The 27,998-nt window shown below is 40.9% G+C and overlaps 2 protein-coding genes across 2 annotated transcripts; one reads left to right on the top strand and one right to left on the bottom strand.

Annotated features, from left to right (window-relative positions):
• Positions 1–22,684, top strand: MAP2K1 (mitogen-activated protein kinase kinase 1). Its single transcript, XM_075207587.1, has 11 exons — positions 1–247; positions 11,931–12,141; positions 12,765–12,911; positions 13,304–13,381; positions 13,984–14,035; positions 15,170–15,294; positions 16,246–16,453; positions 17,448–17,512; positions 17,969–18,030; positions 19,658–19,703; positions 21,321–22,684. Exons 1-11 carry the CDS (start codon positions 168–170, stop codon positions 21,432–21,434), a joined length of 1,188 nt encoding a protein of 395 aa, XP_075063688.1. The 5' UTR covers positions 1–167; the 3' UTR covers positions 21,435–22,684.
• A 1,113-nt stretch (positions 22,685–23,797) lies between these two features.
• SNAPC5 (small nuclear RNA activating complex polypeptide 5) lies at positions 23,798–27,996 on the bottom strand. The gene is made up of 3 exons (XM_075207588.1): positions 27,804–27,996; positions 26,882–26,962; positions 23,798–24,593 (listed from the first exon to the last, which is right to left on the bottom strand). Exons 1-3 carry the CDS (start codon positions 27,891–27,893, stop codon positions 24,477–24,479), a joined length of 288 nt encoding a protein of 95 aa, XP_075063689.1. The 5' UTR covers positions 27,894–27,996; the 3' UTR covers positions 23,798–24,476.
• Positions 27,997–27,998: the final 2 nt, after the last annotated feature.

Here is a 27,998-nt window from a genome sequence, read left to right as displayed (position 1 = left end):
ATTGGCTGCTGATAGCAGGGAAACAATGTAACAAGTCTCTCCGCCCCCGGATGCAGAGGGAGACAGAGTGACAGCCTGGGGACAGGGACACTCATTCCATCAGCCGCTGGGGACTGGGACTCCAACACACCGTACTGCCAAGCTAAGGAGCCTTACTCACAGCAACCATGCCCAAGAAGAAGCCCATGCCCATCCAGCTGAACCCCACCCCTGATGGGACTGCTGTGAACGGGACACCAACTGCAGAGTAAGTGACCAAAAGGGTGTGATGAAGCCTGGGATCCGATGTCACGGAGGAGGGAGTAAGATGGCAATTTAAATGTAATTAATTATAGAAACCTCTTGTTGCCCTACTGTAGACTGCATATATTACCATCTAACAAGCCAGCAAGTAATTGTCCTGTTGCATTTCCTGTCATGTCCAAAACTGGACATGACAGGATCAGTAAGTGCCAGTGGATGCCACTTGGTGGGTGAAAGAGACACTTGCTGCACAGATTGTGACTGATCAGATGTCTCCGTGTCTCTGAATCATATTCCTACTCTGCAGATACTGTCAGGGCTATATCTTGCTGCAGGACAGTACCAGCTCACTTCTTACTCAGTCATACCAATATACTGTACTAAACTCACAATCTGCAGATCAAAGGTCAGGGGTTTTCCAGATTATGGAAACAAATTGTCATTGTGAACTTCCACATAATTACCATATATATGTATATATATATATATATATATATATATATATATATATATATAATCATTGCAAAGAATTGTATGATGGTGTTGTTCCTTGTACTGTGTTCTGTCTCTAATCCAGTGTGTCAATAAGACTATCAGTATTTTACTGCTGCATTTAACAATATAGTCCTTCTATTTTACCTAATCTAAACAAGGCATTTGCATCTATACTATTGCTTGAGCTGTAATACTATGACACAGCACTGTGTGCCCATGAGGGTAAATCAATTTGCTAATGTTGTAACCTAATTCTGTTGAGTGCTGTTTTGAAAATAAAATGTTAAGGTCAGTAACAGAATACTGTAATGAATAAACAGTTATGATCATGACAACTTGATGGCTGTGTTCAGTAGGACATTGGATAGAAAAAAATAACCCTGTAACCTCTATAAAGCCCTTGAGGTTCTATAAAAGGATGAATTGGTCCAGTGCTTTGCAGTGTCGGGAAGTAGTGGATATAACGGACGCTCCCTCTTGACTGGGTGTGTCTGGCCTGGAAGGTGTGGAGTGAGCAATCTCTGGGACATGACAGGAATGTGCAGAGTGCAGGTTCTCTAATCCGGCAGTCTCCGCTACAGGTCTGTAAGTGTTCAGACATGCTGAGCTGGGACCCTCTTTCATGGCCAATGGTGCAAGGAGCTTCAGTTAATCACACATGACCAGGTCAAATATCCCAGAAACTCAGGCTCAGTTCTTTTTTTAAAATTTGTTTAGAACCATGCAATGAATTTTGCCCATCATGCTGGGACACGTCTCTAGACAGAAATGAGTCTGGAAGGGGGTTGAAGGTACAGGGATAGTGGTAGTCTGCCTAGTTACAGCAAGAGCCTTGCAATATGTGTCCTTTCAGCCGAACCGTGTAGTTACCAGGTCAAGTTATATATGTGGTCCCTTAAGTGCACACCTTGATGGCAATGGCTGTGTTTACAATGTGTAAACACACAGTGGCTGTTGAAGGATTCAGCAGCAAGTTGTTGTTAGCTTATTCCTTCCTCCTTTACTGCCCAACCCATGTAATGCACCCTCCGGGCATACTGTGCCAACACTGCACCGTCTGAGTGCAATACAGTTTCCGTGTTCAGCTATGCTATAATCAAGGAGGTTCATAAAGCTACTGATCTGGACTATGTTTCATTGCATTGTTGTATTGTCGTCGGAGATGGTTCTTCCATAGAACTCTTCAGAGTTCTAGACTAGATATATAATCTGTTTCCATTCCTAGCACCTGTGCTGTGTCCCTCAGGACATTGAATAGCTGAGAGGACAGGCTTACAAGGTTCATCTACCATCTAATTAAAAGACATTTAATTATGACTATTATGGAGACGTCTCTGTAGGGCGTGTCTTCCTTTGAGCACCTGTCCTGCTGTTTTTACAATGGCATATCAGTAGCTTACACAAAAATTCTGCCATTATAAGGTTTACCATCAAAGATCATGCAGAAGTTGTTTATTTGACTCATACCATATTTCTATGAAGGTCCATATCACAATCATTGTTACATGTATAAATTAGTGGCTCTTGCAGAGCGTTAAAATAAGTGTTTTCATTTTGGGGATTTTATTAGTATTATTTTTTTTAGAAAGGGTTTGGTGACTGAGCCTAGTAACTTGTGCAATGCATCAGCTACTTGTATCGCAGGAGGTGTTCTGAAGAAATGGCAGCTTTTATATAAGAGGAATTAGAGGTATGTTTCTAACCATGAAAGGGGGAGGGGGAGTTGAGTAGGGGGCTATGGTGTAAGGACGTGCTTGTTATTTCTAGTTGCTTAGCAACTGAACATTTTCAATTGAGCTGAATCCTTATGAATACTACTCTCAAAACATCTTTCCACCTACAGAACACATTAACACTGTCTACATAAAAATTAGAATTTTTTTAAGTATCTACAATAGCATATATGTAATTACATTTAACAAAATCTCAGCGTTCAGATAGACATTATGTAACAGAAATTAAATAGTTAGAATGCTACTCTCTCAGTCCTTGCATTTTAGATAGCTTATAAAGGGTTACTAGTCTTAAGTGTGTGTATGTGTTGACAAGATGAAACTACCCACGCTGTACCCACTTTGAACACAAATTCAGATGTAGGAGGAACATTAGAGTAGTGCAGAACAGCTGCTATGTACAATGTGATTGTTTACTATGAGATGATTGGTTCATTGAAAGAGTTAATCAGTAGAGCCGCACAGGAAATACTGAACAAGCTTATGCACAGAACTGTTCCCCATGACATTTCTTAAACTGCCTTTCAGATCCACATCAGTAATGTGTAGCAATATACATTCGAGGTAACACAGATCAGGCACTAGTTCAATTATACATTAGTGTTGCCTTGGGCAGGCATTGGAAGGTCTGTTTTACATTAAGGTTGTACAAGGCAGGCTCCGGTACCACTACATTTACTACAATAGGGTTACACAGGCCAGACACCCGTACCACTACATTTACTACAATAGGGTTACACAGGCCAGACACCCGTACCACTACATTTACTACAATAGGGTTACACAGGCCAGACACCCGTACCACTACATTTACTACAATAGGGTTACACAGGCCAGACACCCGTACCACTACATTTACTACAATAGGGTTACACAGGCCAGACACCCGTACCACTACATTTACTACAATAGGGTTACACAGGCCAGACACCCGTACCACTACATTTACTACAATAGGGTTACACAGGCCAGACACCCGTACCACTACATTTACTACAATAGGGTTACACAGGCCAGACACCCGTACCACTACATTTACTACAATAGGGTTACACAGGCCAGACACCCGTACCACTACATTTACTACAATAGGGTTACACAGGCCAGACACCCGTACCACTACATTTACTACAATAGGGTTACACAGGCCAGACACCCGTACCACTACATTTACTACAATAGGGTTACACAGGCCAGACATCCGTACCACTTCATTTACTGCAATAGGGTTACACAAGGCAGGCTCCGGTACCACTACATTTACTGCAATAGGGTTACACAGGCCAGACACCCGTACCACTTCATTTACTGCAATAGGGTTACACAAGGCAGGCTCCGGTACCACTTCATTTACTACAATAGGGTTACACAGGCCAGACACCCGTACCACTTCATTTACTACAATAGGGTTACACAGGGCAGGCACCGGTACCACTTCATTTACTGCAATAGGGTTACACAGGGCAGGCACCGGTACCACTTCATTTACTGCAATAGGGTTACACAAGACAGGCTCCGGTACCACTTCATTTACTACAATAGGGTTTTACAGGGCAGGCACCGGTAGCTCTACATTTACTGCAATAGGGTTACACAGGGCAGGCACCGGTAGCTCTACGTTTGCTACATTAATGATGCCAAATAAAAACAGCTACAGACAGACAGCTGCTCTGAGCAGGCAGATAAACAAAAGCGTGTTCAGGCAGCACAAATGCAAAAGCCTTCTCCAGAACCAGTAAAGGAAGAAGGTTCAGTTAAGATAAATGGTTTCCAGCAGCTGACTGTCTTAGCATTTCTAGAATGACAATTTCAACTTTCAAGTCTCCACCTTCCACTGTCTCTCCTCACTGTAGCTGTAACCACACCACTGGTAGCTGCACAGAAATGCCAGTCGCCAATGTCTGCTTTATTATTGGTGGCTGATAATGCTGCTGCTTGTAGTATTACACATACCTTCCACACAGCTACAATTGTTATTCCACTACCTTTCCCCATACCTCTCCTTGTAAGATCATTTGGGCAGCGTCATCTTTACCTCTTGTTTCATGTCACTGTATGCTGTAGTTGTATTATATTCTGATGATGTACAGCGCTGCATGGTATGTTGGGGCTTTATATGTAAATAATAATGGTTTTGGCTGCACAGGGCAGGCGCAAGTGAAGTTTCATAGGTAGTTACCTACTGATGTTATGACAACGCCACAAAATCACATGTCAAACATGATATCTAATGTGTACCAAGCACCTGCCCCTGATAATGGGGGCGGGCAGTGGTAGGCACTAATGAGGACCATACCCGCTTTCATGCTTGAGCACTAAGTTATCATTATTAGTGAACAGTGGGAATCTAGTCTAAGATTTGGTAATTGAACACTACCATTGAACTCTGGTGTACACAGGTTTGACGAAGAACAAATAATTCTGAACCTTTGCGTGACTGCTAATAAAGTGCAGTTAAACATTTTTAAGATTCTGTTACAGTCCCAAAAAATATAAAAGATCCATAACACGCTTGTGGGTGACAGCACAGACAGTCTCAGCGCATGTGAGATATGTCAGATTAATGGTTAGTGAATAGTTGAAGAGCTATCATTCCTATGTATCTCGCCCATGAGGGATGCATTGATTCACCATGCTCCCTAGGTACAATTTTAGTATGCAGTATGCCGTCAGTCCTTTGCAGTATGGATTCCCAACCACCTGGGTGTAGCTTCACTGGACTACTTTATGATGAATCTGCTCTTCATACTGCTGTTTGGACATGTTCACTAAACTTGAAAAAATAAATAAATAAAAAAATAGATCCAATATGGAAGATAACGTGTGACATTTAAAAATATGTAGGTAAAATCCATATTTTAGTTTTTTTTTATGAATACTGTTCCAAAGTTACCAAACCAAATGCAGTTTAGCATATTATATTTAAGCAGGAGGTGTCTAAATAATAAATGAATTATAAGTACCAAGGATAACCCTATGTTCTTCTTAATCGAGTACCAGAAATCAATTTTTGTTTTGGATCCTAAAGATTTGGGCGACACCTATCATTGGCTATTTTGAGTTGAATCCTGGATTCCGTGTGTCTAAGTTCCCATAACACAACAGTAGTTTACAATATATGCCGGGTCATTCTAGTCAAGAGGTGAAATAGACATTTGGCATATGACAGTGAGCTCACCATTCTTGGGTATAATGCCTAACTAGTGGACCATCCATCAGGTGTCCAAGGTAGACCAGATACACCATGATTTAAGAAAGTGTGTCTTTTATTATTTATTCTAGGATCTCCTGGATAAAAAAAGAAATCCCAGTGGGACCTCGAATGTACATCCATTCATATCATCTCCAGTGATTTACACTTCATTTGTTCTCTTCTTTTCTTATAATACAATACATGTTTATGTAACCATTCCATGCAAATTACACATCAAATTTCTGCAGCATAATCTTATTTACATTCTGGCAGCCCAGCTGAACCACATGAACTGCAGCCTCTGTCCTCCAGGTATTACCCAGAATTCCCAAGGTGAATTATCCAAGCACGGGCTAGTCCTGTGATGTGTGCTGCGTATTACTGTTTGCCTCCTGATATTCCTCACTGGCTTGCTGTATTCATTAAATTAAGCAAAGGGTGTACAGGTGCAAGAGCCGAGAAGTTTAAGCATATAGGGCCTGATTCATTAAGGAAAGTTAAGCAAAAATTGAGTAAGTTTTCTGGACAAACCATATTGCAGTGTAAGGGGTGCAAATTAGTTTATTATTTTGCACATGAGGAAAATACTGGCTGTTTTTTCAAGTAGCTCACAAATACTTGATGGCTTATTTTTATACTGAAATTTAAAGTTGATCTAGATGCCCAACCCCAAATATAAATCTGCCATCACATTTTAAATTTACCTCCCCTCCAATGCAACATGGTTTTGACTTACTTATTTTTGCTTAACTTTCCTTAATGAATCAGGTTCATAGGACCCGATTCATCAAGAAAAGCAAATCGACTAGCTAGATCCTGTGACTCCACTCGTCGGACCGTTCAAGGGACTTACAATCCCTTTGATATGCCTACATAGCCTAGCTTTACATGATGCCTGGCGCCTTAAAAATACTGATGCTAAAGACTTTAAAAACTACTCGGCTCCACATCGCAGTTGTTCTCGTATTGATAATATTTTCCCCCTTTATATGGACAGACCACGCAGGGATTTATATAATTTTTGATCTGATTAAACTGGCCCCACGATCTCATCAATGGCGTCTTGACAACTCCTTTCTGTTGTCACAGATGATCTATCATTTACAACATACTGACAAAGCGCAAAAAAGTATCTAATGTTAAATAATTTAGCTGACCACTAAACTTAACTAAAATTTGGCTTCTAAAAATATTATTAAATGTTCCAGCAACTTATCAGAGCAGAGATAATGTTCCCATTTTCAAGAATTATTCTGTGCACACCATAGACTTCCTGGGGACCCAGCATCCTCCTCTCTCCTGCCGCTTGTCACTGGAATGTTGGACGTGATAACATCACGCTCGATATTCAGATGCTGTGTCCCGGGCGTCGCCGGAATGGTAAGTTGTTGTTTTTTTTTTTGTTTTTTTTATTCTCTTCCTCACCCCAGGGATGAAGGAGGGGGCAGAGTGTGCGGAGATGAAGGAGGGGGCAGAGTGTGAGTTAGTTGTAAATTATTCTTTGACAGAAATATAATTGAAAAAAAAATATATAAAAATATTCTTTTCCATATGTATTATTTTTGCATACAACTAAATAAGTATTTCTGTCCTGACCTAAATACTTATTACGTTTTTTTGACCCAACTACTTATAAAACGGGACTGCTCAGTAATTATTTTGGAGGGGTGCCTTGAAAAATTATGGAGACTCTAAGGGTGCCGCGAACTGCAGAAGTTTGGGAACCCCTGGGTAGGCTAATAAGTAAGGCCTTGCTGCTAAAAAATTGACTTCTCAGGAGATTCTCTCCCTTGAGACTTGGCTAACCTCCTTGCTCTCCCAACACAAACTATACCCCTCTTCGGCTGTCTTGGCAGAGATTACCACATTTAAAGGTCAACTAAATGCAATTCTTGCTCGCCGAGCAGCGAACACTCTTAAGAATGTACAGCAAAAATTTTATGATAAGGCCGACTTGATACTTGCCAACAAATTATGCCAGAAAAAAAGCTTGTGGACTAATCACTGAAATAGAAATAGCACTCGGTAACCAGCCAATATATGACCTGATGCAGATTGCTCAAGATTTTCACGACTGTTATAATGAATTGTACAATCTCCCTAATGTTCCGTCTTTTGCTGACTCTCTCAATGACAAGATCAAGTTGGTTTTTATTCTCACCCACTTTACCACTCCTTTCAAACGCTGACTGCGTCCTTTTAAAAGCTGACATTATGCAGGAAGAGACAATATCGGCAATCAAACGCGTAATTCGTCCTCTGCCATGGGCCCTGACGGTCTTACCCCCCAGTGTTACAAAAAACTAACTAATGTACTCGTCTCCCCCTTGATGTATTATTTTTAGTAAAATTGTGACAGTTGCTTCCTTTAAAGCTGCAACGACTTTGCCAACTATCGTTGTCATACCCAAACTGGATAGGGATCCTATTTCCTGCTCCGACTTTAGAACAATATCATTGCTGAATGTAGACCTTAAAATATATGCTTGGGTTTTATCAGGCCTTAGACATTACCAGGCGGGTTGTTGACCTTTTGCACTCTGGGCTTTACAGGTAAAGGTTTAGACTGTTTATTCGTTTTATATCAACACCTAGAGCAACGTTACTGGCCAATGGAGTAGTTTGTTACCCTTTTCTAATTTTCAATGGTACACCAGGGTTTTCCCCTCTCACCTTTAATCTTTGCCGTTTTAATTGAACCATTGGCCAGATCTGCTCTAAAAACGCCATTCAATTTATTAAAGTACAGAAGTCCGAACATAGAATTTCCTTACAAGCGGATGATGTCCTCCTGACCCTGTCGGACCCTTCTGTCTTCTTGCCCCCGCTTCTTACAGACATTAATACTTAGGGCTGTGTTTCAGGATATAAAATCAATTCTCAAAAAGCAGAAATGTATTGTTTTGGTTTGTTTTCTAACCTCACAGACAACATTAGAACAGCTCTCACCCCACAATTCCCATTTAAATGGCATCAAAAGAAGTTTAAATATTTAGGCATCTACCTTATTAAGCAATACAGCCAGCTCTTCCAAGCTCATTACCCTAAATTGCTTTCCCAGATCAAATCTGACCCTGGAATCTGGAATCAACTCCTCATCTCCTGGATAGGGCATATAAACTCTATTAAAATGAATATCTTACCCAGATTTCTTTATCTTTTTTAAGCCTTACCTATATGTATCACTCTCTATGTATTTACATTTTTACAACAGTACACTTCACAACTTATATTGGGATAGGAAACGCCCCAGAGTTAAACTTCTTGTCCTACAGAGATCAGCACATGGTGGTGGCCTAGGAGTTCCCAATGTTCCCAACATTATATATTATATTATTTAGTGATACAACTTGCCCAGTGTGTTTTGTGAAACACTCCTGACTCTTCAAGAGTCTGGATTTCGATTGAAACAGAGAACTTGGATGTTCCCTTCATTTCCTCTCTCCTGTGGCTCCCTCGGCCTAACAGTCCACACTCTGCTACCCGTCCCCCGTTATAGCTCACTCGTTATCCCTCTGGGACCGAACAAACACAAAATTTATATTGGCTCCTAGTCTGATCATCCCACTCTTTTCCACCTAGTTGTATCTCATCATCCTTTAAATCTTGGAAATGACTGGTGTTCGATACGTCAATGAGAGAAACTGCATAACACTTTTCCTGACTTCTCCAGTCCTTGTTGGAGGGGCTGTGTGATTGATGGCTCCTTCCTCCATATATGGTGGCAGTACCCCAAGCTAGCACGTTTCTGGATGTAACTTCGTAACTTTGCATCCCAGTTACTGCAAATTGATATCTCCTTCTCCTCCAGGTTCTTCCTCCTCCCTCTTGGGATCCTGTCTGCTACTGTCCACCAAGTGAAAATGTTTAGATACATGGGGTTGTATCCAATCAGTAGCTATTTGATATCGGGCAGCAGAAATTATGGGGGTATATTTACTAAACTGCGGGTTTGAAAACGTGGAGATGTTGCTTATAGCAACCAATCAGATTCTCACTATCATCATATTTACAGCTAGATTCTGATTGGTTGCTATAGATACAACCCCTTGCTCCAACGCTTCAGACAATCATTGGTAGAATCTGGTGCACATATAAAGTGGAATAAATGACCAGGATTATTCATAACACATCTAAATCGTTCTACAAAGTATAGGTGTCATGGGCCTCCTCTTTTCATATACAAATCCCCTTCTTAACGTATTTTTTACTTTTTGGTACTGTTTCACCTGGTTCCTATCCTTTACCCCCTCCTTTCCCTTTCTTTTTTATTTCGGTTTCCTGTCCCTTTGTCTGCCACACCGCCTCCTTATCTGACAGTACTGCCCAAATTTTTCTTCCTTTCTCTCTTTCCTTGTGGTAAAATTGGTTCTGCACCTATACCTACCAGTCTTTTAGATAGACGTTTAATTTTACCTTTGTACCCCTTCAATGTTATTTACTCGCTTTACTCTGTCTTTGGAGTGTTCATATGCTTTCTGTTATCCACAACGTCATTATTTGCTGTTACCCGCTGAACTTTGAATAAATAAAGTCTTAAAAAAGAAAAATCAAAACAAATGGAAGCACAGTGGCCTAGTGGTTAGCACTTCTGCCTTGCAGCGCTGGGGTCATGAGTTCGATTCCCGACCATGGCCTTGTCTGTGTGGAGTTTGTATGTTCTCCCTGTGTTTGCGTGGGTTTCCTCCGGGTGCTCCGATTTCCTCCCACACTCCAAAAACATACTGGTAGGTTAATTGGCTGCTATTAAAATTGACCCTAGTCTCTCTCTCTCTGTCTGTCTGTCTATGTCTGTGTGTGTTAGGGAATTTAGACTGTAAGCTCCAATGGGGCAGGGACTGATGTGAATGAGTTCTCTGTACAGCGCTGCGAAATTAGTGGCGCTATATAAATAAATGATGATGATGATAATGGAATGTATGTGTTTAAAAAAGAGCGCACATACATTGGGCATAAGCACGTTCGCTCATGCAGGGAACACGTTCCTTGATGAATGCGGGAGAAATACACTTACTTGATGTAAATTGGAATGCTAGTAGAGGTGCATTTTTATTTAATCCATCTGATTCACCAGCAGACGTAACTTTGTGCACACCATGTATTTGTATTACTGATTGACAGAGGACCCACAGGCGTGCAATTCTTTCTTTATTATAACCACACGCTTCATGACATAGTTGTCATACTAACCCTGCATTCCCTTTGTATCATGCGTTGTCACATCAATCTGTACACATCACGGTGTAATTGTATGATATCAAAAACCCATAAAGAACATCTCGCTCCGTCTATCGCATTAATATACATTTGCTTATCTTATATATAAAAATCATTGGCCTGTTTGTCCATCAGGTTATGCATTTGGACACCCTTGATCCAATTGGGATGAAACCAAGGTGAGGTGGTCCAGTTGGATCCTGGACAGGTTTTTGGGTAGTTAGCATCCCGGTTGGACCGCCTGTTGGTGTACGTACGCTTGGCAGAACTTTGACCTGGGGAGCCTGTTCTGTGCCTTCCACTGGTTGGATTTGGTAAAAAAAACTTCACTGACTGGTAACATTGGATCCCAGATGACATACTAGGGGGCTGAGGTCCCGGTCGGAATATCCCGTTGGTGTACGCTGGGTAGAACTTTGACACAGGGAGCCTGTTCTGGGCCTTCCACTGGATGGATTTGAATGACATTTAATATAAAAACAAAAACAACACTGGGCAGCCACCTCGTGGGTGTGTTGGAAGTTCTGCTAATTATTTTTAAAAGCTTGACTGTTACATCCAACTCATTGATAACTTATCAACTTTTAAATCCTGGTGCACTTCAGCTAAATATATATATATATATATATATATATATATATATATATATATATATATATATATATATATATATATATATATATATATATATATATATATATATATATATATATATATATATATATATATTGCAAACCTAGTCACAGAAATAAACAGTGAAAAAAATAAAATATATGACACGCTTGTAGTCAGCAGATAACTGACTGTCCTGCGCCAATCACTAACTTTTATACCCAAGTTGAGTGTCACAAATCATGTTAGAGATGTTCAACTTGGTCACACCTGTTATATCTCAACCTATTAACATTAAGTAACTCAGTTATAATGGCCGCTTTTTCTTCTTCTGGTATTTGTGGATAATCACGTCTTGGGGTTGTCAACAATGACTGAAGCCAAATATGTGTTTACGGATTTCCCTCTGATTGTCTCATATGGTTCCATTCACTCAGGACAAACCTTGAGGCCCTTCAGAAGAAGTTGGAGGAGTTGGAACTAGACGAGCAGCAGAGGAAACGCCTGGAAGCTTTCCTCACTCAGAAGCAGAAAGTTGGAGAGTTGAAGGACGATGACTTTGAGAAAGTTTCGGAGCTTGGTGCTGGCAATGGTGGAGTGGTCTTTAAGGTGTCGCACAAACCCTCCAGTTTAATCATGGCCAGAAAGGTGGGTCGTTGATTTATAAATCACTTCTATGAATCTGAGGTCTGATGGGCTAAAGAGCCGCACACATTCTATTGGAGGCAGTGCTAGAGGGTAATACACAGAGAAGGGGGTGCAGGAAGACAGTTGCCCCGTCTTACTTTTAAAGGTGAAGGCTGAATATGAATGGTTGCTCCTGTTCTATGGGCCCCTTACTTGTGCTAGGTAAACATTCTCTATCCTTTGATGATAATATGCCCCTACCACCAATTTGTTGATAGAACTATTGTCTAAATATACATGTTAATATTGTTTTCAATTTTGATAAGCTAAGCCTCTTATTAGAATATTGTATTAGCAGTTCTGGGGTTTTATCTAAATTTGAGCGATTATAACTGTTCCCCATAAGATAGGTTATAAATGTTCAGTGCGATAGTTAAGATCGTATTTAATTGAAAGTCAAAGCAGATGTCTGAGTGTCTGAGCCACACGTTTCCCCAAGCCCCCTTCCCGTGTCCCTGTTCAGTTAGCCAGGGTTATCCAGAGTTACAGACAAAGTAGAGATTGTGACCCAGAATCTGTCACAGTTCTATCACACCCATGGTCGTTTAGTACCTTATCTCTAACTCAAGATATTTCTTCCACAGTTGATTCATCTGGAGATTAAGCCAGCGATCCGGAACCAGATTATAAGAGAGCTGCAGGTTCTGCATGAGTGTAACTCCCCATACATTGTGGGCTTCTATGGGGCTTTCTACAGTGACGGAGAAATCAGTATCTGCATGGAGCATATGGTAAGAGAAGACAGTGAAGGTTGGGATTGGGTGGTGGAATAGGCGGAATAATAGTGCGAGGAAATTCCCCTTAAGATTTACAGAGAGAATGCTGTTCACATCCTAGTATTTGTTCATTATCCCCTTGGAGAAGTCACTTTATTTGTGGCATGGAAAGCCATATTGACAGGACGGAAACCCATGGGCGAAAAAAAAATCTATGTTGATAGCGGTGCATAAAAATAGTGTGCACTGATTAACTATAGAAATTTGTATTTATTTTTGTTTGTATCTTAGATACGAGATGCAGATGTAGTTGGAAAAGGGTAGTGACCTGCAAAGAGGTTGTGTCCATCGGAGGGCGCCATTCTGTATTGCTAGGTAATAGTGACGTCTTGTTTGTGTTCCATCAGGATGGCGGGTCACTTGATCAGGTGTTGAAGAAAGCTGGAAAAATCCCTGAGAAAATTTTGGGGAAAGTCAGCATTGCAGTGAGTATTGACCAATACTGTGAGCATTTGTCTGTGCCCATATAAGTTATGCATATGGTGTATGTGGCCATGAACCTATACAAGAACATCTATTGGTATTTATTTAAAGGGTAACTTCAAACAAAAATGGCATTGCCATTGGGTACTACTTATGCTGGATACTACAGTATACTGGACTATCTCCTGATCCCTGAAATAGGATGTTTGCCTAAAATCACATGTTAAAAATTCAGACACCCTGTTACTGCCATTTGACATGCTCTGAGTAAATTACTTTCCTTTGTAACTTTTGCAACCATGAAGACAAATTGGCCTGCCCTGATTGTCAAATGGCAGCAACGGTTTCTATCTGAGTGTTCCAGAGACAATTTCAGGTAGATGTTCTATTTCAGGTTTGAGGTGTTTGTCCAATAAGTTGAAATACGCAGCATCAAGATGTTAGGCACTCATTTTTTTTTAAGTTGTGCTTTTAGTCATTGTTTTAAATATGAAACGTGAAGCCACACTGGTACAATTAAAGAAAGGTGTAGTGTGTGACGTGTGAAATTGTCACCAAGTTGATATTGATGTTTTGTTGCATGCTTTTTTTTAATTTTAATTAGGTGATAAAAGGTCTGACTTACCTGCGGGAGAAACATAAAATCATGCACAGAGGTAAGAAAATGGTTTGGAGCATAAGGTTTTGAGATTGCTGGAAAGTCTTTGGAAGTGAATGGATTAAAGAGCAAGTAGCCACTATTGAATTTAGAAATACTTAAAACCTGAAATTATTATTATTAATATTTTTTTTATTATTATTATTATTACCATTTAGTTATATAGCGCCACTAATTAGGCAGCGCTGTACAGAGAACTCGCTCACATCAGTGCCTGCTCCATTGGTGCTTACAGTCTAAATTCCCTAACCCACAGACAGAGAGAGACTAGGGTCAATTTTGTTAGCAGCCAATTAACCTACCAGTATGTTTTTGGAGTGTGGGAGGAAACTGGAGCACCCGGAGGAAACACAGGGAGAACATACAAACTCCTCACAGATAAGGCCATGGTCGGGAATTAAACTGATGACCCCAGTGCTGTAAGGCAAAAGTGCTAAGCACTGAGCCACCGTGCTGCCCTAACTGAAGTGTCAACTAAAACAGTTCACCACATTCCCTGTCTGTCCCAAGTCTTTCCTGAATGCCGTGCTTTGTCATTTTAACTTTTTTGTCTTGCATAAGTGTCTTTTACATGACTGCTGTGGCCTGTGTTTTGTTGTTTATGATGGCAATGGAGAAATACTCCTACACACTTTATAACAAAGCTGCTGTGACAAATTAGAGTACGTTGTGAACATTGTATTTACCGTCATGCAGACTGTGCCAGTGAGAAAGTGAATGTGGCAAAACACGAAACAATTGTAGTTTTGCTTATTATTTGCACTAGGTCCAGTGTATGTAATAAGAATAATCTACTTTGATGACTGTGTACTTTGTGCCTCCTTTCATTGTATCACTATATAAAGCCAGAGAAGCTGAAAGTGGAGTATCCACAAGTGTTTTAATTGCTCCCATGGGGGAATCGGTTAGATCATCTGTCTCCTAGTAACTGAGACATATTGTTAGACGAGAGAACACTCTAAATACAGGGTTTACAGGGACGTATCTAAATTTACTGCACCTGAAAGCTGCCTTCACCACTCAGCAATGCAGCCATGGAAAACATTCGATAGGACACCACAGCAGTTATATTACCGCTCTTTTATTCTCCGTAATTGTTGTTTTTGTTTTGTTTTTTTCCACTTTGTTGCAGATGTGAAGCCATCTAATATTCTTGTGAACTCCAGAGGTGAAATCAAACTATGCGACTTTGGAGTCAGCGGACAGCTCATTGACTCCATGGCCAATTCCTTTGTGGGGACACGATCCTACATGTCTGTGAGTGTCCTATTGCTCATTGGCATGTAAGGGATTACCATTCTAGCCGTGTGTTTGTACCGATTCTCCTCTTTGTAACTGTGTGTGTGTGTGTGTGTGTGTGTGTGTGTGTGTATGTGCAAAGTAATTGCATTACATACAGAGTATAAATGCCTTGTGTTTTATCCGTGCATTATGTCATTTTTTCTCAAATTGCCATGTGGCGTACAAGATGTATTCTTTCTGCACACTAGATCACATTTGCTCACGTTGTGTGTCACGCAGCAGATGGAGTGTTAGTATGTCCTCCCACACTGTGGCTGTTTGTGTGTGTGTAATAACAGCTCTCCGATACATTCTGGGGGAGAAGATGCCATTTGCTTTGTGTCTCCTAGAGACGATCTCTTTTACTGCAGAAAAGGGATTAACGCTGTGTTGGTGTGAGGTTCAGCATGCAATATCGGAAATATATACCAGTTATTATTTGTATAGTGGTGACATCTTCTGGAGCCTTGTGTGAAGCATATGGAGGGAACAAAATTGTGATAGTTTAAGACCTATATTAAGGAATGTTAACATACATGCCAACTTTTGAGATCTCCCTTCCGGTAGGGGAGATCTCGTGATTTTTGTGGGCGTGGCAAAGCGGGACATGCCACATGGCCCCACCCCTTAATGTATCACAGTCAGTTTGGCCTATTATAGTGGTGGGCGGGGCCGCAATGACGCGTGTACAGCGTAACTAAGACCCGCCCCCACCAGTCAACTAACCGTACGGGCCAGGAGCCGGGAAGTTGCTCTGCTTCCCCGTAGTCCGGGAGGACTCCCAGAAATTCGGGAGTCTCCCGGACATTTCGGGAGAGTAGGCAACTATGATGTTAATAGCAGCACCTAATATGGCTTATTATCCAGTAGTTTGTTTCTGTGACCGGATTACAATCTGAACATCAGACTCTTTTTCTCCTATCTCAGCCAGAACGGCTACAGGGCACGCACTATTCCGTGCAGTCTGATATCTGGAGCATGGGACTCTCGCTGGTAGAAATGGCTATTGGCCGGTATCCGATTCCCCCTCCCGATGCCAAGGAGCTGGAGCTGATCTTTGGCTGTTCTGTGGAAGGTGACCCTGCATCGTCTGAGTTGTCTCCTCGTCCCAGGCCACCAGGACGACCCATTAGTTGTGAGTGTCACCTTAGAGGGTCATTGAGCACCCATGACCATTTAGATATGAAGAATTAAAACTTTATTTCATACTTCAAGCACCCCATGGTTAGGCGGCCATTTGAAAACTTAATGTGTGTCTGACCTCCAGGGTTTTGGGTGCACTTATAGTGTAAGTGCCTGTGGGACCCAACGTGTAGGAAATGTAAGATGATTTTATTTATTGATTATTTTATTTATTTTTAGATTCCTTCATTCCAATGTTGTTGTTTATATTTATTAGACTGATTTATGTTGGGTACAGCGCAAGCTTTAGACAAGATGAGGCCCTGGGCAGAGTTTAACTCTGGGTCCCATCTACAGACATTTCAACATGGGGGCTTTGACAGCATGGAGCCCAGTAACCTGTGCAAAGCTCCTCTCTGATAACCAGCACCAACCTGATGTCCATTATACTGTGCACTGCCCACGTGATGGGGAATAAGCCGCATGATACAATCACAATCAATCGGATTATTTCTGGACATGTTGGTAAATGTTGTCTGAAGATGACCGATAACAACCCGTGTGTGCGATCGGCTTCTGATTAGCCGGCTTTGGTAAAGCTGGGAGAGATCCAGCTATGCATTTCATCCAGTTTGATCATTCACCTCAATGCCCAAGTTGGACACTGATCCTGTCTCTCTGCAGGAGCAGCCTTTGTGTGATCAGCATAGCAGAGATAGCAGATCTCATGCCAGACAGTACATAATGGGCTAGAGATTAACTGGAGGTGTTGCTAGCTGAAAACTATGCCTCCTAAATACAAGTGTTTTACTTTGTATAGTACATTTCCCCTTCGTCAGTTAATTAAAAGTGATTGTTTGTACTATAGTATATTGATTAATGGTGGCAGTAATGCCGGTAATATTTATTTAATATAATAATAGAGCTTTGACTGGGATCTTGCAAATGTGGAAGGGACTTGTAATTTTTCTTACAAACCGTTTCTTCTCTATGTTTTATTATTTCAGCCTATGGTCCAGACAACCGACCTCCCATGGCCATTTTTGAGTTGCTGGATTATATTGTGAATGAGGTAAATGAACAGATCTGCTGATGTCTCCTATGACCCTAGCTGCTCCCTCTGGACCAGGGGTGGGCAAACCTGTCCTCAAGGGCCATATCCAGTTCATGTTTTTAGGATTTCTTTAATCATGTACAGCTGAGTTAATCTATTTGGCTGGGTCAGTAATTATCCCACCTGTTTCTACAGACAGAAATCCTAAAAACATGAACTGGATATGGCCCTTGAGGACAGGTTTGCCCACCCCTGCTCTGGACAGACACAACCTTCATATAATGTTAAACTTAATGGATTTGTATCCCCCTCCCCTATGCCCAACCTACAGCATGCCCATATTTCATATATTCAGTCTCATTTATGCACCTATTTTACTATCATTTCTTCTTTCAACTCTTGTTCTATAAACTGATGGTGTTTGTTGACCATACTTTATTGCTACATAATTGTGTGCTTCTTATATTTTTACAGCCTCCTCCCAAGTTACCTAGCAGAGTGTTTGGAGCAGAATTTCAGGACTTTGTGAATAAATGGTGGGTTATGCCACTTGGCGCTCATACTGACAAGTGCAGGAGCTGGCAGCATGCCCTGTGTTGTTTTACTTCTGCATGTGAATTATTTCTAGCATTCAGATGGTCGCTCCATATTACTATATCTAATAATAGCTAATATAGTTCAGTTACAGCGATGAAGGAATCTGATAAACTGGCAGAACAGTGCTCTTAACGATTCATGTACAAATATTAGCTAAGGGATGGAATGTTGAGTATTTTGTTGACTATTGGTGCAGATTAGTGTGTGTTGTTAGTGGGACTACACATGGAATACTGAGATAGCCATACAGGGGTCTCAGTCTTGTTACTTACTCCAGCCCCCATAGATGCGACAAGACACCCAAGGACTGGTGAGCTATTTGGGGTGGGGCACGATGACCATTTTTAATAACTTTCTTTTATTACACAGGACACATGAAAAACTGAATATGCATGTGCAACTTCTGATGTACGTACATTTTACATCAAGAACTGTATGCAGCCTGCTATAGTTGCTATACAGGAGGCACACATGCATAATGCAATTTTACATAAGTGCCACCTGCTGCTTAAAATCAGCATTGCATGCCCAACAACGAATACTAGCCCTTAACCCCTTAGGGCAGCGGTGGGCAACAGGCTGTTTCTGGTCTGATGAGAATGGGGCAGCAATCTTCTCCATCACATGACCTCCTCTGCACAGTGCAGGGAGGTCCTGCGTTTTGTACTGTACCTCTGTACTGCGCTCTCCCTCCTTCCTCTGTGCAGTCCCTCCAGCTTCTCAATGTTGCCAATCACTGCCTTAGGGCAAGATCTTTGTTTTATTATTACCATTTATTTATATAGCGCCACTAATTACGCAGCACTGTACAGAGAACTCGCTCACATCAGTCCCTGCCCCATTGGGGCTTACAGTCTAAATTCCCTAACACACACACAGACAGACACAGACTAGGGTCAATTTGTTAGCAGCCAATTAACCTACTAGTATGTTTTTGGAGTGTGGGAGGAAACCGTATCCCGGAGGAAAACCACGCAAACACGAGGAGAACATACAAACTCCACACACTCCTAACACTTTAGAGCTGCAAGTATAATTAAAGGACACATATGTAGGAATGAGCAGAAGATATCTGCTGAACTTAAAACAAGTTTGAAAAGATCGTAATCTGGTCTCTTCCCCTCCCCCGTTCATTACAACAGGCAGACAGAATTCCTTTTTTTTAACTTGTTACAAAATCATAATAGGTTACAGTGGTGTAATACCCTAGCTGTGCTTTTACAAAATACAACTCTAAATACATTGGAGTTAAGGGGCAATGCTCTGCCCCTTGCACTGAAGGATGATTCCCCTCTGACAACAATAATTGCAGAAGCACTGTCATGGGACTGCAGTTTGTCTTAGCTGGAAGAAGCATAGTGTAGAATTACCACCATCCTTAGGGTCCGGACAAGTTTAAATTGTTTTTAAATTTCTGTTTTCCTACCATAAAGCGGACAAATTAATAATACTGTATGTATATGATCTGAACAAGTGGGGGACATTAATAAATAATAAAATTTAAAAGAAAGTGTTGATCATTCATGTGCATTTATGAATCATTGTTTTTTTTTGTTTGTTAAACAGCTTGGTGAAGAATCCCGCAGAGAGAGCGGATCTCAAACAGCTTATGGTAATAACCTTCCTGTCATGATTCTGGTTTCTGAAATGCAGAGGTGCAATGTAACTTTATAGGGACACTAAACATGTTGTGCTTCATTGTGCCCAGCACATTGGGAATGTACCTGCTCACATAGTGGGCCTTACTCACAAGGAACGTAAATCCTGATACGTGCCGTATTTTGTGTAGAATCGCATTATGCATGCCCAGAAACTAACCATAGGCCAGAGAACGTGGCCACGTCCAATTCATCTTTGAGTACAAATGACCCTTAATACAGACTACGATTTTTAGGGGCAGAACGGGTAGGAGAATGGGCGTTTGCATGTAGTTAATGTACAGTAAGGGGGTTCCAAACACAAGCACTTGCAGCAGCGACCGATTCAAACTTGGGGCTTCTCAAAGGTACGTGTCTTTCTGTCATCCAGTAGGTCTCTAACCAAGCTCTCTATAGTGCAGGCTACTGTACACACTAAAGATTGTGATCCCAGCCATAAGATAATTGTATTGCAGTCAGTCATGTCCTCTTTAGACAGGGCTGTGAGTCCTGATTTTCACAGTACCCCTTTGTTTCCCACTCACAGTGCGTATTCAGGGATTGAAGACACCCACACATTGTAGTTGTTTAAAAAGATGCAATTCTCCCAAGGAACTGTTTGGTTAGCTGAATACCCGTTGCTACCCCAGGTAGGGACTCTGTCCTTTTACAGTCCTGTGCTCTGCTTGGTAATCATGTTAGTTACATAATGCCCCTGCAGGTAATACAATGTGGCATTTGTGCAAGTGCTAGATCCAGTACATTGAGCTTTGATATATTAGTAAAATACACCACTCTCCACAGGAAAAAATATAAAAACAATTTTTTTTTCTCAGTCCGAATCTCTGCATTGGTGGTAGTAAATGTTCTAGCAGGTTATAAAGCAATGGGCAAAATTACTGAAGATGAGTACTTAAACGGCATGACACGAAAAGTAAATCAATAAAAAAAAAAAAGGTTTAAGTGAAATAAGGTTCAAATCTATTGAAGAGCACATGATCATCAGAATTGTGTGTAATGTATTTCATGTATAGAAAGATTTTAGTAGGGCATAGTGATTAATGTAGTGACTTTTCACTGTGCTCAATGCTATGCCTAGCTACATTATTACTAATCCATTTAATAGTGTTATCTACAGTCAAGAGAGCACAGTTCCAGCCTTATTCGGTGAATGGAGCAAGCACTATCGCCAAGTGAGACCTATTGGCTGCTCACGTAGAAACAAAGCGATTCAATATCAATACACCAGGAACATTAATTCCAAGACATTATCCTATGTTTAAAGCATAGGGAAGAGAATACACAACAAAACATGGGTTCACTGTGTACCTCTCCCTCCCATATAATACATAGCTGGCTAGTAGACTATGTTCAGTTCAAGGCAGGTATTGTACTATAAGACTGGGGCAGCATAGATTTCCTTTGACCACATTCTGATTATTATATATGAAGTGCTCTGTACAGCCTCTAACTACAGACCAATGGTTTCCTGCATAACCTGTTGCAGAGCCGATACTATACATTCTCACTTTCCAACTTCTTCTTCATGACATTAGGTTTCATTATTTTTATGCCTCTTTCCACTCTCTCAGGTTCACAGTTTCATTAAGACAGCAGAGTTGGAAGAGGTGGACTTTGCTGGATGGCTCTGTTCCACTATGGGCCTAAAACAACCAAGCACCCCAACTCATGCCGCAGGCGTGTGAGCCAAACGAGAGAAGCTGGTCCAGGCAGAGGAGCCATCACCGACATATCCTGAACCTGCCACCCTGCTGAACGTGCCAAAAAGAAATGGTTTATTTTCATTCTTGTTACCCCTTCATTCACAGAAGGGTCCGCAGGGCATGGGTCAGGGATAGATGTATCCTAGTGTCTCTCGTGGGCTTCACCCGCTTTTACCCCATGATGCTTTGTGGTACCTGTGATGCTTTCAGGAGAAACCCCAGTCTGTGTTTTAGGAGGCGAATAAACTTTTATTTTACCAACAAAGGATTCAGTGGGTCAGTCCCATGTGGAACCAATCTCAGCCAGGGATTGCATTACATATTTTAAGGTAGTATTTCTGTTTAAGTCATATAGCCACAAAGATACAGTATAGTTTTTGTAACAATTATCCTGCTATTTTTCTCTAGAAAATATTTTTCTCCACATTCCTGGTTAAAACGGCTTACACTGGTTGCACATGAGACTGCCCATCACACTATGAATACTTACCAGACTGGCAGCTTGTAACCTGTGCCATCTGTCGATCTGAGCCATGCGTGTTCCATGCAGCTAGTTGTCCGCATTGGCGCTAGCATCCAAAGCCATAACCCAGGACGTGTCACCTTTCAAGAATTTGCTTTTTGTAGGGCATTGATTCTGGAGACGTCACCTCCTCTCTGCTGAAGCACTGACCTGTTTGTTGCAGTTAATCTCTATTGGTACAAACCACTCGATGTCTGTATTTTTGCTTAATTCAAGGATAGGATGTAAAAAAAAAAAAAAAAAAAAAAAAGCATAAACGTGAACTGTTATAACTGTCAATGTAAAGTAATTAATTGCAGTGGAGTCTTCATTATTCCAGGCACATACAGCATTAGAGTTGAGCAGTGGACAGGGGAAATAAAAAGCATTTAATGAGCGGTCATTCATGTTGCTCCGGTAGAGAGGGGATGTGTATCCAGCAGTGGTTCTGCCTCCTGCCTGTGCCTCTTCACCCACCCTGACTTTTCATATTTATTTTATATTTGAATGTGATGTGATCGTTCAGCATCTTCTCCACCTCATTAATATCCTATATATAGAGTGTGTGTAAGCACCTTGCGCTCCTTACAGCATACACTCCAAGGTGATGGTGGGGAGGCTAATTCTACCACCTGGTTCCTTACCAAGAGAAGCCTTCAGTCCTTCTAACCTATACCTCTGAAATCTTCAGATGTATTCTCTTTGACTATAATAAATATATTACAAAGAACCTTGCCTGATCTGAGTATGTACATATATGGTCACCTTTTGCTACATTAATTTGTTGTTTAGTTCTATAAAAGTTTGTTTCCATTATGAGCTTGAGACAAACAGATATTACCAAGCAGAGGAACACGAAACTAAGCAGGAGTCTCCCAGAAATGGCCCACTGAGATGATGTATGGAAAACAGGACCCACCCTGGTTCTACGGCCCAGGTCCTCCTTGATTCAGGCCCACCCTACAAAGGTATTAGGACAGTAGCAGACCCTGGCAAGTTGCATTGTTTGGGACTGCAGACTAGCTGAGTGGTAACTCCCAACTAAGGCTAAATAAGGGCACCATAAGAGTCAATTGAAAAGAGAGCTTGAGGGGATGAAACCATTAAGCAGTAACTGGTTGGGGTCTGTCCAGTCTGATTCAACCCAGCAGGCTAAGGCCGAGCACTAGCAGCCTTCCCCTAAAAACCCGACCTCTGTTGGCCTAAAAATAACCTAGGGAACATGACTATTGCATCACTCAGAGAGGGGACAGGTAATACTATGGTGCCCACATTAAATAGGTAATAGCTATTTTATGGGGATAACGTGTTGCACAGAAAGCCTCATTGTTTTGACTCCATTCTCAGTCTTAATTGCTGTTGCTTTTCCCTGTTCTGAAAATAACAAATTTCGTAACAGTAATTAACCAATAGTGTCAATGATTGTCTATTGCCTAAATAGCCAGACTACCCGAGTGATAGGAGCAAGATACAAAGAGGCCTAGCTGACTGTCTTACTGTGCACAGATCCATTGTGTCTCAGCTTCCGTACAGAAATGTTAGCGTGACATTTTATTGTGACACTGAAAGCAGATAATGCCCTATATTTAAATTAGACTTGTAACTACCACGCACAGTGAAGGTGGACATATTGTGAAATGAAACAAAAAATATCTTAACAATTTTCTAGGAACTAGTGACATGGATGAGGGATAATCCCCATCACAGAAGGTGGGAGGTAGAGTTTACCATCGCACTAGCACAAACTCCCTAACCCTGTGAAACATGCTATAGAGTTACTAGCCTTTAACTGTTCATGTATATTCATCTTGGAGTAACACACTAGTCACTGCACACACACAGATCTCCATACACATTTTATTTACATTGCACAGGACATGTTTAAATGCTCAGTGCGGGACGTTGTGTATTTTGCTCTCAGTACAGAGTACCCATCTATTATGGGCATCATTGCTCAGCCTCCTATGGTTTCACAGTTGCAAAGGACCTTGGTCACTACAAAGATTGTGCTTTCAGTGCTCAAAAAAAAAAAAAAAAGGAAAAAATGGTTCAACCAAAATGAAAGTTATATAATCCTAGAGAAGCTTGCTCGTGTCATTTCAACCCCTGAGATGCCAATCTTTCCCCTACCAGTGTCTCCACAGCCACCTAACCACACCTTGGGTTGTTCAGTACACACTGTCTCTCATAATTCACAGCAATAAGGTAAAGATTCAGTGCACTTTGACCTGTCCTCAATCCTTGTGACAGAATGGTGACCTTGTGAAAGTGTCTCTTAAATATTTGCATGTAAGCTTGCAATGTACCGTTATAAATCTAATGGCAGCATTTACGAATATCAACCCTTTAATTGTCAGGCAGCATTGAATTTCCTGACAGCGAAAGGGTGCTATGAATGGGATACATGCAAGAAATTACATTACAGCCTTCCCCATGTAGCGGGGAAGGATAGTCTTTTGACTTATACAAGAACAGAGCTCAGTTACTGGGGGGATCTCTGCATCCGTTTCTTGTAGCATGCTCTAGGTGTCCGAATCTTCTTCTTCCTCCTCCTCCATCTCTTCCTGACTGTAGTCTAATGCGCTAAGCTGCAACTCTGTCTGGTTTATCACAGCTTCATCATCCACATTCAACGAATCCTGCCGTATTGTAGAAAAAGAAGAAACGGTTATTTATATCAAGAGGTTATCGTTTACAATGCTTGTCTTCTGTTACCAAAAACTACTGTGCAGTTTGTTGCATCACACTGGTCTCATTATTCCATCTCCTCTAAATGGTTTTCAACAATATGTAACATCCTAAACACCACAAGTGAAGCTAGCACTATTAATGTTCCAAAACTCAACTCTTGTGATAATGGAAACGTACCTGTGAAGCAATGACAGACACACAAGTACCCATTTCGGGCATGTTTTATGAAAAACATAAGCCATTGAGCTAGGTACGTTTTTTATTCTTTAAAGTTGGGGAATACTATAAAATGTGTAAGACAAAAACACAGGTATAGGGTACGAAATTGAAGCTAAACTCTTGAGTGCTTAGAAACTACAAGACCAACAAATCTAAAATAGAACTTGACTTACATAAAGGAATTACTAATTATACAAAATGAATAGACTACAAAGGTAACAAACCACCTTTAGATTATAAATAGTATGAGACACAGCAGCCAGGAAGTGGAAAGCCACCATACACAGAATGGTATATTCATAGGTGTACGAGAACACAACTACTAGGTGAAAGCAGGTGAAGATATATTCAGGGCAGCGTAAACAGGAAGCTAATTATCTACAGCATGGGAAGCAGCCAAGATACTGTGGAAAGTTTCAAGAAGTTAGTTTAGGCCAATAATGATCTACTCATTAATACATAATGGCAGAGTTTATAGATTTACAAACATTGGTATCAACCTTACAAATGAAGCAAGATCATACCTTCTGAATAAAGCCAGAAATTGGATATGTTTGTTTTACACTTTCATCGCATTGAAGTGCTGAGCTGTGTCCCAAAACACCAAGCCCTCCCCTATACGAGAGCAATATCATCATCATCAATTATTTATATAGCGTTAGCACATATAAATAATTGGGAAAACACTGTAATAAAACAATACTGGGTAATACAAACAGACAGAGAGGTAAGAGGGCCCAGCCACAAGCTTACAAGCTAAGCACAATCATTTTACAACACAGTTATAATACAAGTGCATGTATAGAGGTGTTACTCTTCTTTATTCTGTTATGTCCGCTTTATTAAAATAAATATATTGGAAAAATGCAATTCTTCATGATAAAAAGAGGACATTTTTCATTTCAAATGAACCGTCCCCGTTCAGCCTTTCAAAAGGTGTAACTGGAAGGGAGTGAGCTTATTGCGTTGCTTCCAAGCTGTTTTCTAATAAATAAGGTCTCTTGTAATATTTGAGTTATAAAATATATTAGAAATTAAAGATGAACTCTCACTGTTGGGGAATACATACTGTAATACACATCTTTGTCAGCTTTAACGTTCTTGCTTAGGATGGGCCACTTGTAACAGGCATACAAAGAACTTCTACATGGGAGTTATGCAAATCTCGTATTATGCATTGGGAGTTACTTTTCTGTTCGTCTTCCACCCTCGGGGGGAGAAAAATAACTCCGCTATGTCACTTGTGTATGCATGGCATTAAAAGTATCTATATGACAGTTCTAGTTTCTTATCCCTATGTGGAGACAAGGCCGGGCCTCTGTGGTATTGCTATTAAAAGAAGGTTGCTCAGCTAATTTATGTTTAATATGTGCTGGAGAGTTGGTGTGGGTTAAATGTTTTTTGTTATTATTATAACTTGCCTTCCTTTATCCCTTTGTTAGATATGATACCCTAGCTCAGTGTTGGCTAACCTCTGACACTCCAGATGTTTGTGAAACTACAAGTCCCAGCATACCCTTCCAGCAATAAGCTGCTATATATTGGCAAAGCATGCTGGGACTTGTAGTTTCACAAACACTTGGAGTGTCACAGGTTAGCCAACACTGGCCTAGCTGCTGGGACTGTCAATTGGTGTGATGTTGGCATTATGACAAAAAAAAAAAGCCCTCCTGGCCCAATGCTGCCTGGTTCTGACATTCACTGGATATTAAATGAACACCTGGATAGCAGTGGTTACGCTGCAATATGTAGATAGGGCTGGTGGTAAAGACAAATACTTAACCAACATTCCCACAATTACAGTATGAAGATGGAACCCACCAATTTAGTGCAACCACCTGCATCTCTGAGTGACCTTTTACTAGAAAAAGAAGCAACAGAACACAATACATGGTAGAGGTGTCTTACACGAAATAAAAAGGTTTACTATCCATCTGGTTATCCATCTCAAATGACTGAATACAGAATGCTGGTGTGCTTTATAATAGTGGTACACTCTGTATAGACGATCACTCACCTCCTCAGGCTCCTCAGCGTGAGACTGTAAATCTTGTCCCTCTCCACAGTTTATCATGGATTGCAGAGCTAGCTCCTCAACCTGTAAAACGAATGCATGGGAAAGTTTACCCTACCTACAATAAAGATGGTTTTCACTTGGCTCAGTATAGGAAATATTTTGCTTCTTTCTCAGTGTGAATGAAATATCCATTGTAGACACCATACTGGAGCAGAGCAAAGCAAGAGCTGTAGCATCTGTAGCCAATTCAGAACGCACATGTAGCCATTTATTATCACTAATGAAAATCTAAATTATTTGTGTTACTTTTCCATCTGAAAGCAAGAGGCCCTGCTTCATTTTATGTCCTGGGACCTGACTTTCTAATTATGATCTTAAACATTTCCACTGAGCTTCCTTTATGAAAAAGAATTACATTGTAATACCAAATTTACATTAAACTTCCAAAGTAATCATAGGTTATTTTATGTAAATATTTCTCTCAACTTAGACCCTGTGTTACATAGGGAGCATCATGTTTTAATATTTTCTATATAAGTGGTACTCAAACGTTTTTATTTTGTGTCCAAAGTATCGTTGATCACCCCAAAAGTAGCTCTCAATAAGATTTGTTGAATATTTGATAATCAGGGGGCCCAAAACACATTCTGAGACCCCAATCCACTTTTCGGACACTTCTGTTCTAAACCAGAACGTCTGAGGTCTGGTAAACAGAAGTACTCCTATGGGTGGGAGTACTCACAATTTCTTCAAAATGTAACATATACATCCCCTTATCCTTGGAACAAATCAGAGAATGCTTTTATCATTCAACTTTGCACGGCTATTATCACTCATTGTAGTAGTTTAGCATCACCTGACAGTCAGGGGACTGGTGTTACACTTCTTTTCATGTATGACCACCCACCCCGTGCCCTCTGACCTTTAACCTGTTGAGCTGGTCGTGCAGGGCCGCCTTGATCTTCAACAGAGTCTCCTCCTCCTTCTTCAGCTCCTGCAGGCGACTCAGCATCCTGCGCCCTTAATCGGGTCACCGACTACAGTGCATCATCACCGAGGAATCCAACCATTCACATTACCTGTCACGAAGTTCGGGCGTCATCTTACCGCGCGGAAT

This window comes from Mixophyes fleayi, chromosome 4 (assembly GCF_038048845.1).
Source record: "Mixophyes fleayi isolate aMixFle1 chromosome 4, aMixFle1.hap1, whole genome shotgun sequence".
Taxonomy (NCBI): Eukaryota; Metazoa; Chordata; class Amphibia; order Anura; family Limnodynastidae; genus Mixophyes; species Mixophyes fleayi.
Note: the sequence above shows the minus strand (reverse complement) of the source record. Positions and strands in the feature narration are given on the sequence as shown.